A 13,004-nucleotide genomic window follows, 5' to 3' on the forward strand; every position below is an offset into this window, starting at 1 on the left:
CCTCTGAACCTCCACTACATTCACCGACTTCAGGAAGGGACTCAAGACTTGGCTCTTCAACTAAGACCCACCAATCCTCAGCACCTGGATACCCCCAAAGGTGATAAGCCACCATTTATAAATACTGATTGATTGACTGATTGATGCAGTTGCATCTGAGAGTTTCTGATACATCTGTGCTGTTAAAATCCTGCATGCGCAAGATCAAATCTCTCAGGAAACAAATGCAGAGTCAAAGGGCCAGGCTGGCCAAAGGTAAGTGTAAGTGGTTGCATTAGTGAGTTAGCGAGTCAGTCTGTCAGCCAATCAGTCCATCCAGTTAGTTGGGGGAGATGCTTTTTGTCAGTGAGTGCTGCTATTTTTAATGTGGAGGGAGTCACATGATCGAATGGCAAGGCAAATCAGTTGTTCATAGGAAAGGCACAGAAGAATTATGAGAATTTAGTGTTACCAATCAAACCTGTCTATTTAAGATTGACAAACGATGGCACCTATATATAGGTGGCAAGCTCCTTAGACATTTTGTGTAATTGTTGATTCGTCATCATCAGGCCCATAGAATTTTCTGTTATCACTGGTGGTTTTGAATTCCATTAAAGTATGCTCTGTGATCTTTGAGTTGTGACATGTTTTAGAATGAATACATAGTAAATATAAAATCTAGGTAGATGTGTATTCCAGGAAACTGCTGGATAACAAACAATGAGAAACTTGCTGAAAGTATTAAGTTTCCCCAATAAAGTTGCATTTAAAAATAAAGTGCTCTTAGTTTGATGAAAACAGTTTGCAATGAAATGCTTGATATATAAAAGATTTTGTTGAAGGAAAGAATTGGAGTAGAGCAGAAGAGAATCCGGGAAGCAAAATAGTTCTTTATTTTCACCGTTCATATTTCATTAACATTTTGCACCCATCACTTTCAGTTCAGTAGTCTCTGCATTGTCTGCCTCCTTCTAACCTTTTGAGCTACAAGAATTCTCATTTCAACTTGTGTTCTCTCTTGCCAAGATTACCGCTTTCCCTCTTACCCAGGCGTTGTGCTATTCTCTTGTCTCTCCCCATCCATTTTAACTTATCTATTTGGTTCTTATTCCAGCTGTCTCATGCTACTTCAATCTCAGCCTCATTGGCCTCTTTTCACTGACTTCCATTCTCTCTCCTCCTGCCTGCATTCATTTTCTGTGTATGTTGAAGGCCACAGTCTTTGCTCTGCCACTCAGATTGTGCTTGTCTCCATACACCCCATTTTCCAAGGACCAAATTAAGTCAGTCGAGGTAGTAACAGCCCTAGCATGAGGTAGGAAGGAAAAAGAAGCCAAATTAACTGTAAGATTTGAAGAGATTTTCTTCAGGCTCAGAAAGGACTGAAGGCAGTGAGCACATCGATCCTTGGCCATGCATGGTGTCGGGGTGGCTGCAGGGCCTGGCCAGCATCCAGGCCCAACGTCCAACCACATGCTGGTGTCCAACCCCACACAGTTCATGAGCCGTGTGCAGCAAATGATTGGGACAAGAGCTCGGTACCCAAACCCTCGCAGGAAAGCACAGGTGAATATAAAGAGTGTTATTTTAAGTAAGACAGACCTACTGACTTTGTCAAAGCATTCGAAAACCAAAATATAAAACATGGGCCTATTGACTTTATTAAGGGTTGAACATCTCAAAATAAACAAAGCACCTATATTGTCTGTGTCAAAAAATCACCAATAATTATGATAAAATGTATATTTCAATAATTCACAATGTGCAATGTTTAACAAGGGTGATTGTCATAAGACAATTTAATAAAGCTTAATTAGAAAAAGCATTGACATGTCCTTGAGGAGTTCTTTGAACATGTTTCAAGCAACAAAGTGCAGCCATATAACCAACTATGAGGGGACTCTGCACTCCAGTTGCAGAGCATAGAGGTCCTGTTAGGAATGCTTTAAAAAATATGAATTTAATGACTCAGGAATCATACTGGTTTTTCTTCAATGTTGCTGTGGGGCTGCTGCACTCCCTGCAGCTCCTCACAACATAAAAAAAGATTGGTGGCACCCTTGCCACTTCCAGGCACACCACGAGACTCCAAAAAATATGTTTAAAAAGCCCTTGCAGGGCATTATGTGGCGCTCCTTGCATGGACTAGTGAATAGTAAATGAAGGGCTCCTGTTTGAACAGGGGTGTATGATGTTCGCTCACGAGGGCCAGAGCTGCAGCACATTTTCGGCCTATCTTGAGAGAAATATGCAACCAAATATTTTTTCCTGGGTTGCATTGCTTGTCTTTCCGAGAGCTTTGAAGTGGTCAGGAATTGACCTGCTATTGTTAGAAAGAAGATCCATCAATGAATACGTAATTCATCTAAATGAGAATCATTTACATAGTCACTGTCTATCCGTAAACTATGTTATAACTAAGCCCTTGAGAACCATTGTTGGCCACATCTGGCAAGCAACATGTTGTCCAATCTCAGACGAATGAAAGTGAGCAAACAAGAAATGGCTCCACAGACTGTTGGGAATAAAAGCGTCCCCTAAAGAGGTGGTTTTCCAACTCTCGAAGCAAGACTTTATATCGGTTGCCTAACTGTGTTAGCTGCTCCTACGATTGAGGAGGATACCAAAAACCAAGAGCTAAAAATAATATATGTATATATGGGGGTAAAACAACAAGGGTATCATTAAGAGCACAGTGGCAGCCAGGCACATCTACTGAGGGAGCAGCTACCCCACCTCTGCTCCTCCTTTTCAGTGGTAGGCTGCCTGTCATACCTAGATGAGATAGATGCACATAAGGCGCAGATAAATGCCAGGTGGAATGCCACGTTTTTTTTTATTTGGGCCACTTGGCATTTTTTTGGTTTTTTACAAACTTTCAAGGCAGGCATGAAAAAAACTAGTAATGACCCTGAGGCACAGAAAAATGATCTCTGCATGTGAGGGCATTGTTTTCAGAGAGAAGGAGCTAGAGAGCGGGAGAAACAGTAAAAACCTAAAGAGTGGGAGCACAAACGAGGGAGGACCAAATAGAAGACAGGAGCAGGGAAGGATCATGTGAAATCAAAGTAACTCAAGTTGGAAAGAAGCAATAGGGTAACCAACAGGTATGAACCATGACAGTAGAGAGGGCAGTGCATGGAGTAAAGAACAAGGGAGAAAAACTGCCACAAGTAAGTTAAAACCACTAGAAATGGATAGCATTGTGATTTTGCTGAAGAGGTTTTGCAAAGTGTATGCATTTCTCACTCCTTAAAGATTGCGCAGTTTTCTTAACTCACAAACCTTTAAAGGCATGTGAACATTTTCATGGAAGTATGTTCCCTCACAAACACTATTGTAAAATAATTCTCCCCATTCAAGTGGGTTTTTGCAAGGATTTTTTACTGCAAAACCTTATTTACCCCACAGTTGTATTAAACTTTAAAATCTTCGCAAAGTGTATTATGCTTGTGTATTTTTCTAAAACCATGACACGTTTCTAGGGAATATATTTTTAATTTCCACCTCCGCCTACACGCTCAGAGCATGCAGGAAAATAATACCTTTTTTACCCAAAGACAGTATACAAACAGTAATCACTTCACTATCCTTGTCTAGGCTAGACTATTGCAACGGGCTACACCTTTTCATGCAGGAGGGGCTCCTGCACAAACTACAACTTCTCCAAAATGCAGCTGCCAGATTGCTCACCGGTATATCAAAATTTGCCTTGATCTCATCTCAGATCAAAAAACTCCACTGGCTGTGGATTAGAAAGAGGATACAGTTTAAGGCTCTGAAGAGTGCTACGGTCATCAGAAACAAAACTAATATCAGTACCCAAAGTGCGTAAAGCCAGATGGGGAGGCAGAAGTTTTGTAACATGTGCAGCGAAGGCCTGGAATGGCCTGCCGCCACAGCTTAGGTCCATGACAAATCTACTCTCCTTTAGAAAGGCTTTAAAAACCTGCCTTTTTTCCTCCTAAATCTCTGTGTACCATCCTTCCTCTTAGGCCTCAAAAGGACTTCACAGCGCCAGGACACCCACGGGTAATAGTGCGCTCTATAAATAGCAATAACATTACATAACAATTAGTTATAAGCACTAACCAAATTTTTCAGCAAACATGGTTGCATAAAGGACAACTGAAGCAGCAAAAATTAAAACAATAGAAGAGGAACACTGGAATTTATATGTATAAATTGTCATACCCCGAGGTTGTCCATCATAATCATATAGACCATTGCAAGGCTTGCTTCATAAGCCTGGAATGTATCAGAGCATAATTTGCTGAACACTACCTTTGGGTTTGCAGGGAGCTGCAGAGAGAGACATTTGGCCCCCAGCCCACCTACTAGAGAACTGACTTATGCACCACCTGCCTCTTACTCACAAGAGCTACAAGGCTATGTGATTAGAAAGTGATCAATAATAGAATTGATAATCATCTCCTACATTTCCTTACTACTGCTCAGTGTTCATATTGGAATTCATCCCTAATAAGATGATAGCTTATACATGATAGAGTTCTTTTGAGTAATATAGTCATACATATTTTATGAATTCATGCATATAGAATGGTTTCTCTGTCTATTCTTATTGAACTAATCTTGTGTTAGTTTTGCATCCTGTGCAGGGGCAAAACAGATTGGAGATAAAGTTTCACATGTTGGTCGCGAAAAGACCTGTCCCATAAGGCACGTTTGAAAAATCGTATGTTCCTTATTGGGTTTTGTGTCAACCTTTATTAAATCATGGCAAGGCAGCATTACACTGAGACCCCTCAACCGTGCCGTAATCTAACAAACCTGTGAAAGAGTAGGCTCCCAGAGGAAGATCCCAGTCTGCAGTTGACATCCTTTATGCATTAAATTACCATTATTACCATTATTCTCCCCACCATTTAATTACACACCATCAACAACAATAGACAAATTGATTCTCTTGCTGACCCTCACGTGACCTTCGGTGATGTCAGCAGCCTACTGAAATGGAAACCAATAGATGGGAGTGCCTGACGCCACGCCCATTCATATGCATGCCTGTTCAAACATTGCATCACATTGCGACTTCTTTTTGGTGCTCGTACAAGAATGGGATATGAGCTCTAGCCCTGGATGATTGGGTCCAACCTAGCACTCCCTGCAACATTTCATAGCTAATTAACCTTCTAATACCACCCACGTCAGGAAGCCTTTAAAGGTGCAGAGTCAACAGGCAATTGTGCCCCACTCATTTTGCATCCACCACTGTGAATAAAATGCGCAGTAAATGTGCAGGTTTTTAATAGTGCTTAGTATTAGCTACATAGGGGACTGGAGGTATGGGAAGGTATAGTAATGTGTCAAATGTGCAAGTCAGCCCAAGCCTTGACCTCAGGGGTCTTGGAAATAAATTAGGGCCTGGGTCACATTTCCTCGCTACATGCAGGAGTCCTACACTCAATACCACTAAAAGGGCCTTGTTCACTACTCACTTTGGTGAAGGGCCTGCTGAAATAAATGCTGTGCTTAACGCTGACTTGCATGCAGTACACAGTGCAGGGTTGTAGATAAATTGCCAGCATATGGACACTGTGGGATCATTGGTACTTGAGTGAAATTTTGATGCTCAACAGAAACACAGAGTACTGAGCAAGACTCACCTCTTCTACCAGCTGCAGCATTCGACGTGTACTTTCCAGTGACTGAAAAAGAAAATGTGTGCAAAATGTTAAGCCAAGGACATCAAGGGGATCTGTATAAACAAAACAGGTCACAGCGGTGCATAACACTAACAATAAAGGGGGCAAACTAATCAACATGCAACAAATACCATATTGTGAAACCCACTATAGTGATTTTCACTTGTTAGATACATATGAAAACTAGAATGGTTAGGGCAGTCTGGGATGTGGCATTATCACAGTCTAAGGGCAATAATCAGTGGTACCTTTTACAAGGCTGTCGATGAATCTCAAACCCACCTGCATTAGAATAAGGGATAGACTCCAATAAACAGCAGTTTTCTCTTGCTGTTTATTGAAATGGTGAACCTGTATTGTCGCCACACGGGGACAAGTTAACAGTTTACTATCACTGGCTTAAACATTTGGGGGCTATTCACAAGGGAATGGCGAAGCGAGGAGTTAAGCAAACATTGCTAACGACACGCTCTGCCATTCTAAAAATGCAGGGATGCACCGTATGCACAATGAAGCACACATAGAAACAACAAAAACGAGGAGAACTTAAGCATTCTCCTCTTTTTGCCATGTTAAGACCAGGTTTTCCCTGGTCTTAATTTTGTCACTACCTCCTATTTATGCCACCCTTGTAAATAGGGTGCAGTGTCAAAATTAGTGGGTGTTGTGGCAGAACACCCACCGCAACACCCATTGCACGCCCCTTTCACGCTAAGTGTAGCGTGAAAGGGGGCCTTATTTACAAGGCGGGGTTAAGCCAACTTAAGTGGCTTAACGCTGCCTTGTAAATAAGGCGAAGGGTTTATCACTACAGGAACATCATAAAAACTGATGTTCCAATGGCAGTGGGTGCTTGTAAATACTGTACGAAGCTGTTAAATTTCTACCAGGCATATTTAAACTGGTAGATCTTTGTGAAACTCCGAGTTACTCTGCGCCCATGCAAAGGAGCAGAGAAGTATTCCATTCTAAAAGATCCACTGTAAAAGGGCTTGTGCGCAACACTATCACACTGATTAACATTAGTTTCATCAGAAGGCAAATTATGTGTAGTTTGATGGTTTCTTCTATTTTTGGAAGGGTTCCGCTTGTGCTGGTGTTTTGACAGATACTTCTGAGATAGTCTTTTATGATTTCTCTTCAATGGCATTTGGCCATATTTGAAATGACAACACTAGAATGTGAGGAGTTCCATTAAAGCTCCATTTAAAGACAATGGAGTGCCAATCATGGCTGATAGGGGCCTTTTGCTCCAAAATCCAATGTCTATTTATCTTTTTCTCCGTGCTTCATTTAAAAGGTCTGCTATCAATCGTTGGAATATTCTAATAACATTATTGCACTTATGCAGTGGCCTACGCCTGTCGCTAAAGACACTCTTCCCTGCTATAGGCATTCTAGACTGCTACCTGGGGGCAGGGTCCTCAAAGACCAGTGTAGGCCTCAACTGCGAGCTGTAATGCTATAATAAATGTTTGTTAACTTTATTATATAAATATAGGTTTAATCTTGCCCAATATTAATACCAGAGGTACATTCTTCAATGAGACCTAAGCAAACACCCCTCAAGATATTATGTGGACATTCTTTTCAGGCTGTTGGGATATCGGTATGAGTGATATCTGTAAATGAAGGCATCATGTGCCATTTGTTGACATTCCCTCACCTCATCAGTCATCTGGTCAGCACGTCGCTGCATATCCTCCAGCTCATTGCGCATATCTGCATCTTCTGCCATGGTGGCTGCTTGTGCATTTATGGGAGATTCCAATTAAGGGTGTGTTGGTGCTCACTATGTACAAATCTGGAAAATATGAGAAAATGATGTAGAGTTAAAAAAGATGCAGTCAAAATAAATAGAAATTGCAGTCATCTCTATTTTCAAGGATTTACTATCATTCTATGGCCTAACAAATGGGAAATACCGCAAATCACAAAAGTCCAAAACACACATGAGGATGTAGTCTGTGAGGCCAGTACCGAATTTCCCCATTCAACTGTGCAGGCATCAGACCTAGGGCAAACGAGCACTTCATGTCCACGATTAGTGCTTCAAATAGTCTCAAATAAGTTACAAAACATCACCGGTTAATTCCCAGGCATTTCAATGAATTTAAACTTAAAATAATTCCCTGCATTTTTCCAAAGGTGTGTTAGAAAAAGTATTTACTTACAGTTTCCAAGCATACATGTTTTGTGCTTAACTGGGGAGCCTGCTGATTTCCATTCATCCTTACACTATTTTAAATTCATTTTGACTTCATAGGTAATATTGATGCTTGGATACTGACCGTCGCACTGCAGGCACGTGACTGCCACGTGGTGAAATCTCTGCCAACCATGGTCTCCCTCATCCAACTCCCTCATTTAAATATGTTTGCTGCTCTTCCATCTCATCGATGCTTTTGTTTGTTTTACTAAGTGAGTTGGTAAAGCGACATCCAAACTAAGCAGGACGGGGCCGACCGTGACCTGGATTTTGTGGCCGGCTTTTGCGTATGTTTTTTTTTTTACTGGGGGATGCCTAATCTTGCTCTTGTTTTGCTATTTGCGCAAATTATCTCCTTTGTTTTTTTGTGTTTTGTTTGACTTCCCTGCCTGCATCTCCCACCATGTGTAAAACTTCTTTCAATGAGAAGGCAGAGGCATTAAGACCTCTTACTGTTATTGGTAACATTGTGGGAACCACAATCTGCTCTTTCTAATCCCACTGATGATATCATTAGAAAACAATTCACATAGCCTCTTGGGTCTGACTACAGACAGCTGCCAGGGGTCATGCCAACATAACAAACAGCCATAGAACAAACTACACCGAGAAGAGCTTTTGATAGACCTCCTTCAGCTGTGGCTTGCCTGGGTGAGCTCCCTCCAGCCCTTGCATCGCTGATGTGTCCATCATGCTTTGGCTCAGCATGCACCATTTGACAGAAGTTTATATTCTTCCCATTGCTTTTTTGTGCTGGTGATTGACTAAGGAAAGAGTCCATCAGCAGACTTCCATGCTGTGGTCATGGCCCTGCTGTTGGTTTCAGATATCCGCCCTTGACCGAATACATGTGAGGCTAGAAGAGTAGGGTTGCAGTAGAAGCAAACTTCTGATGGAGGCACATGCAGCAGCTGTCATGTGTTTACGCTGTCTCAGCTTCAGCGACATCAGAGGAGTGTCATGCATGTTCTGCTCCTCCCGGTGAACCTGTGGCAAAATGCACCGCAACCGATTAGATATATTAGCAGTGAAGAGCAGCTCAGGGACGCCCAATTTCAGCACAGAAGAAGGGTGTCTGCTCTTACTGATGACAATAAATGGCTTGTGGCACTCTGTAAGTAGGTGTGTGAAGTAGCTTTAGTATACCAATTCTACTTGTAGTAGGGTGTGAGTGGGTACCGCTATCCAATCCAGGGCGTGAATAACACGATATGTGAATTAGCGTTGAAGACAACGCTGATTCACATATTGTGATTTTACTAATGAACACATGCGGTTCCCACCCCCCCCCCCCCCCACCCCCCAGAGACTGTCAGCCCATCTCCGAGAAGGAGAAATTGCACACCAGGAGAACTGCAGTTCCGATGGCTGCAAGTCACTGCCCTGATGGGATTTTAGCACTTTCCTGGAAATCACGACACATACTGATGAGGAAGAGTGGTGTAGTAGGCCCCAAGGAATGGGCCCTTCCTCCCCAATATCGCACTGTGTGAATGCATTGCTGCTCTCCATTGATGTCTGAGGCAAATCTAGCCACTGCGTGGTGTCCTTGCAGGAATGAATCATTGAAGTGAAATTACAATATCACTCCACACAAAGTCAGCAATCAATGAAGAGGCAATTTCAGTAACAAGCTGGACCTATTAGCTTTGTCAAGGCTCCTTCATTTAGATCTGGACTTCCACTTCATTTCATTTTCTCCCTTAAAACCAAGATGGCAGGAGGTGATTTATGAATGTTCTTAATCATCACCATCACGAGAACAGTTTGAAACGACATCTAGTGGTATGCATTTATGATTGTGCTGTTAAAAGCAAGCCCTCCTCTATGCTTTATCTCCTTGTTGTGTGATGATCAAAGATGTGCTGGAGTGACCGTTTTCTTAAGGGTGTCAATATTCCACGATTTGCCCCCTAAGCCAGCATATTAAACCGTGCTTACCCCAGCCCTTTCTGTCTTTACCATCTCTCTACAACCACCTCTCCCTTTCTCAGCCCCTGCACTAACAACTTCTTCCCTTTATTATTTGCAATTCACTCCACACGCATCACTCTACCCTGATCTACCTGGTCCCAAATCAAACTTATCCCTTCATCCTCTTCTACATTCCACCTATGTCTACTCCCTCCCACACTCTACATTTCCCCACCGCTCCATCCATGGCCACTCAATCTGTCTCCTACTTCAGCTGCCTTGTGGACCACATCCTGTATTCAGGGTCGTACTGGGACAGAAAATAGGCCCTGGCACCAAGCTATAAATGCCCCCCATCAGTAAATCAGATAGCTAATACAGTGGCCTACATTTGCAAATCAGGGTCATTTCAACTTGCAAAGACAAGCTGTAAAAGTGTTTTGCAAGGTATGGGAGATTGTGAGCAGTTGTGCTTGTACAACGCAATATAAGTGATAATATAAGAGAAATTAACAGTAAACACCGGCAGACCAGACCATAAAACAGGACCACAAACAGCTAAATAACAGCACCTACATTGATCTGTGAGACCAGCCTTCTCGGCACTGCCAGATTAAACTGTGGACCTCGTCTGTAGTGAGAACCCCTACATCAATCTCTCCACACCTCACCTCTCCCAAACCGCACTCATGTATAAATCCGTTCCTCCGAGTCCACCTCTTTCCACTGCACCCCGCTATCTTCATTCTCCTCACTGCACCTCAATCATCCCCCCTCTTGCTCTGTATTTCTGTCCAACCTCTGCTCTGTGCCTCTACATCTCTACCTCATCCCACCTCTCACCCACTCCAACTCGACCTCCGACACCTCTAGCTCATTCTGCCTCGTCCCACTCTGCTTCAAATCACACCACATCTACCCCACTCCAATCTCACCCCTTCCCCTCTCCACACCTCACCTCTCACCTTCCCACTTATGTCCAGTCCATTCCTCCCCAGTCCATTTGTCTCACTGCAACCCTCTCTTCTTTTCCCTCGGTGCATCTCACTCATTGCAGGTCTCGCCCTCCATCTCTGTTCCACTCCTCGTCTCTGCCCCTCCCTCACTCTAACTCACACCTGTTTTTCTCTCCACATTACACCGCTCACAAACTCCAAATCTAACTCTGTCACTCAGCCGTCACCCACTCCAACTCTACCTACTTCACTTCCCGCCCACTCTACCTCCCCCACTCCACTTTGACTTACTCTACCTCTACCTTACTCCAAATCTCACCTCTTGCCCTCTCCACACGACACCTTCCACCAACTCCAAATGTACCAAGCAAGCTACATTCTGTCTATGATGTACTGCACATGTACGCCAGGCCACCTCTCATGCATGCCAGTTCTTGCCCACTCCAAATCCTCTCCAACCCCCACACCACGTCTCCGCATTTCATCTCTCACTATTCCCATCTTCTGCCAGACATAAATCTAGCTCATTCATCAAAACAGAGATGTCACATGGATTAGAGAGGTTTACCCTATTTTACTGCAAAGCGGTGGCGCTGTCGTATGCAGCGGTCCCTTTATCCAGGCAATCCTAAATCTCCTTCGCACAAACCCCTCCCCACGGCTGCCTCTCATCTGGATTACAGTGACAGATGAATCCTACTGCTGTGAGAAATGCAATTTATTAGTGTTACAGAAGTCAAAGAAATAAGGCATCCATGGGATTATGGAGGCTGAGAACCTCTAAGACCCAGGTCCGTCCCAGAGAAATATGCTCAGTAATGAAAAACATGCTGTAAATTTTTAGAAGATTGGAAACAGCCACATTCACATTTTTGACAGTGGTAATACTTTCACTTTGATATATTAGCTTTCAAACCAGAGCATACCACAAAACCCCTTACTGAAGAGCTTAATCTCGTTCGGGAGAGAGGACACCACCCCGCACGGTTAGAACCCGGGCCGGGTAGGCAAAGCCGGACCCACTAGAGGCCCGGGCAAAACGCCGTCCGGGGGCGGCGCCCCTCCCCCGTCCACCCCCCTCCTGCATTTGCATAAGGGCTAGGCCGACGGGGGCCAGGATTGGCCCCCGATGGCGCGGGCAACCTCCCCCCAATCAGGGGGCGAGCACAGGGGCCAGGGGGGGGAATAAAAGGGGACACAGGGTCCAGTAGAATCACAAATCCCCCCCCCGGGCCCAGGACAAAGAAAGAAGAATCCCACCCACCCACACCTAAGAATCAGGCGTCGCAGCTGCAAGGTGGAGGGTAGCGGAGCTAGACGGACTAAATTAACAAACGAAAGGGGAGAACCCATTAGAAGATAAATGAGAGGCTCTCGCAGTGCCTTGGGGATGCCGCACGGCAGGGGCACTGAGGGAGCCAAAAGGGCGGCACGCCGCCAGCAAAGACTAGAGACAATGCTCTCCCCATGACCCTTGGGATGCCTCACGGCAGGGGCTCAGAAGGAGACAAAAGCAAAGGACCCAGTCACAAGAAAATAGAGTAGATACACAAGAAAGGCCCTTGGGATGCCAGCCGGCAGGGGCCTCTGGGAGAAGGGAGGGCCCACGAAAGGGCACAGGGCGAGCGGGACGGCACTTGCGGCCCAGACAGGTCCAAACGGAGACCCGCCTAATCGGTAGCAAGCTGAAGCCTAGACCCGGAAGCAGGAAACACAAAAAGGGTTCCCTCCCCTCCCAGGTGATTGATAAAGCTGGGTCAAGAATAATAATGCAACATGTGCATGACCAGGAGCAATGTGATACAAATGTATAAAGTGTTAATATGCGAATAAACTGCGACCTTTTCAGGCACCCAACAAAAGTTGTCAGTGGTGATTTAAGGTAGCAGAGCATTGCTGGAGGTTACGAGGGGGGGAAGCGGGGAGGGGGGATTCGCCGCCTGGATGGGGTTAGGATTTTTAGTGGGTGCAGGAATGGCCTTGATGAACCCCAATATTTTACATGCACATTTTCCGCCTGCTTAATGTGAATGATAAAGAGCCCCGAATCGAGGATGCATGAAGAACTGGGCCTGGTCATTCTGAACCCTGCATGTTTTTTCCCAGTTCTGGACCAGGTACCACGAGCTGCATTGCAAGTGACAGCGACACTTTACTCCGTTCACGGGCCAAGTTGTGTGGGCTCCTAAGATGCCTTTCTCATAAACGGAGCCTTTCTCATGAACGCAGTCATGATTCGTCCACAAATATAGCTCTTTCCGTTATTTGAGGGTTAAA

General features: G+C 44.3%; 1 protein-coding gene across 3 annotated transcripts in view; it reads right to left on the reverse strand.

The window, feature by feature from the left end:
* LOC146821630 (synaptosomal-associated protein 25) overlaps positions 1 to 13,004 on the reverse strand; it is a 232,138-nt gene that overhangs the window by 138,752 nt on the left and 80,382 nt on the right. For all 3 annotated transcript variants that reach the window (XM_085612679.1, XM_085612677.1, XM_085612678.1), the window contains 2 exons: positions 7,315 to 7,452; positions 5,610 to 5,651 (listed from right to left, as the gene is read on the reverse strand). In XM_085612679.1, coding sequence (XP_085468805.1) covers positions 5,610 to 5,651; positions 7,315 to 7,386 — 114 coding nt within the window. In that variant the 5' untranslated portion in view covers positions 7,387 to 7,452. The remainder of the gene's footprint in view (positions 1 to 5,609; positions 5,652 to 7,314; positions 7,453 to 13,004) is intronic.

Source organism: Triturus cristatus, chromosome 6 (assembly GCF_964204655.1).
Source record: "Triturus cristatus chromosome 6, aTriCri1.1, whole genome shotgun sequence".
Lineage (NCBI taxonomy): Eukaryota > Metazoa > Chordata > Amphibia > Caudata > Salamandridae > Triturus > Triturus cristatus.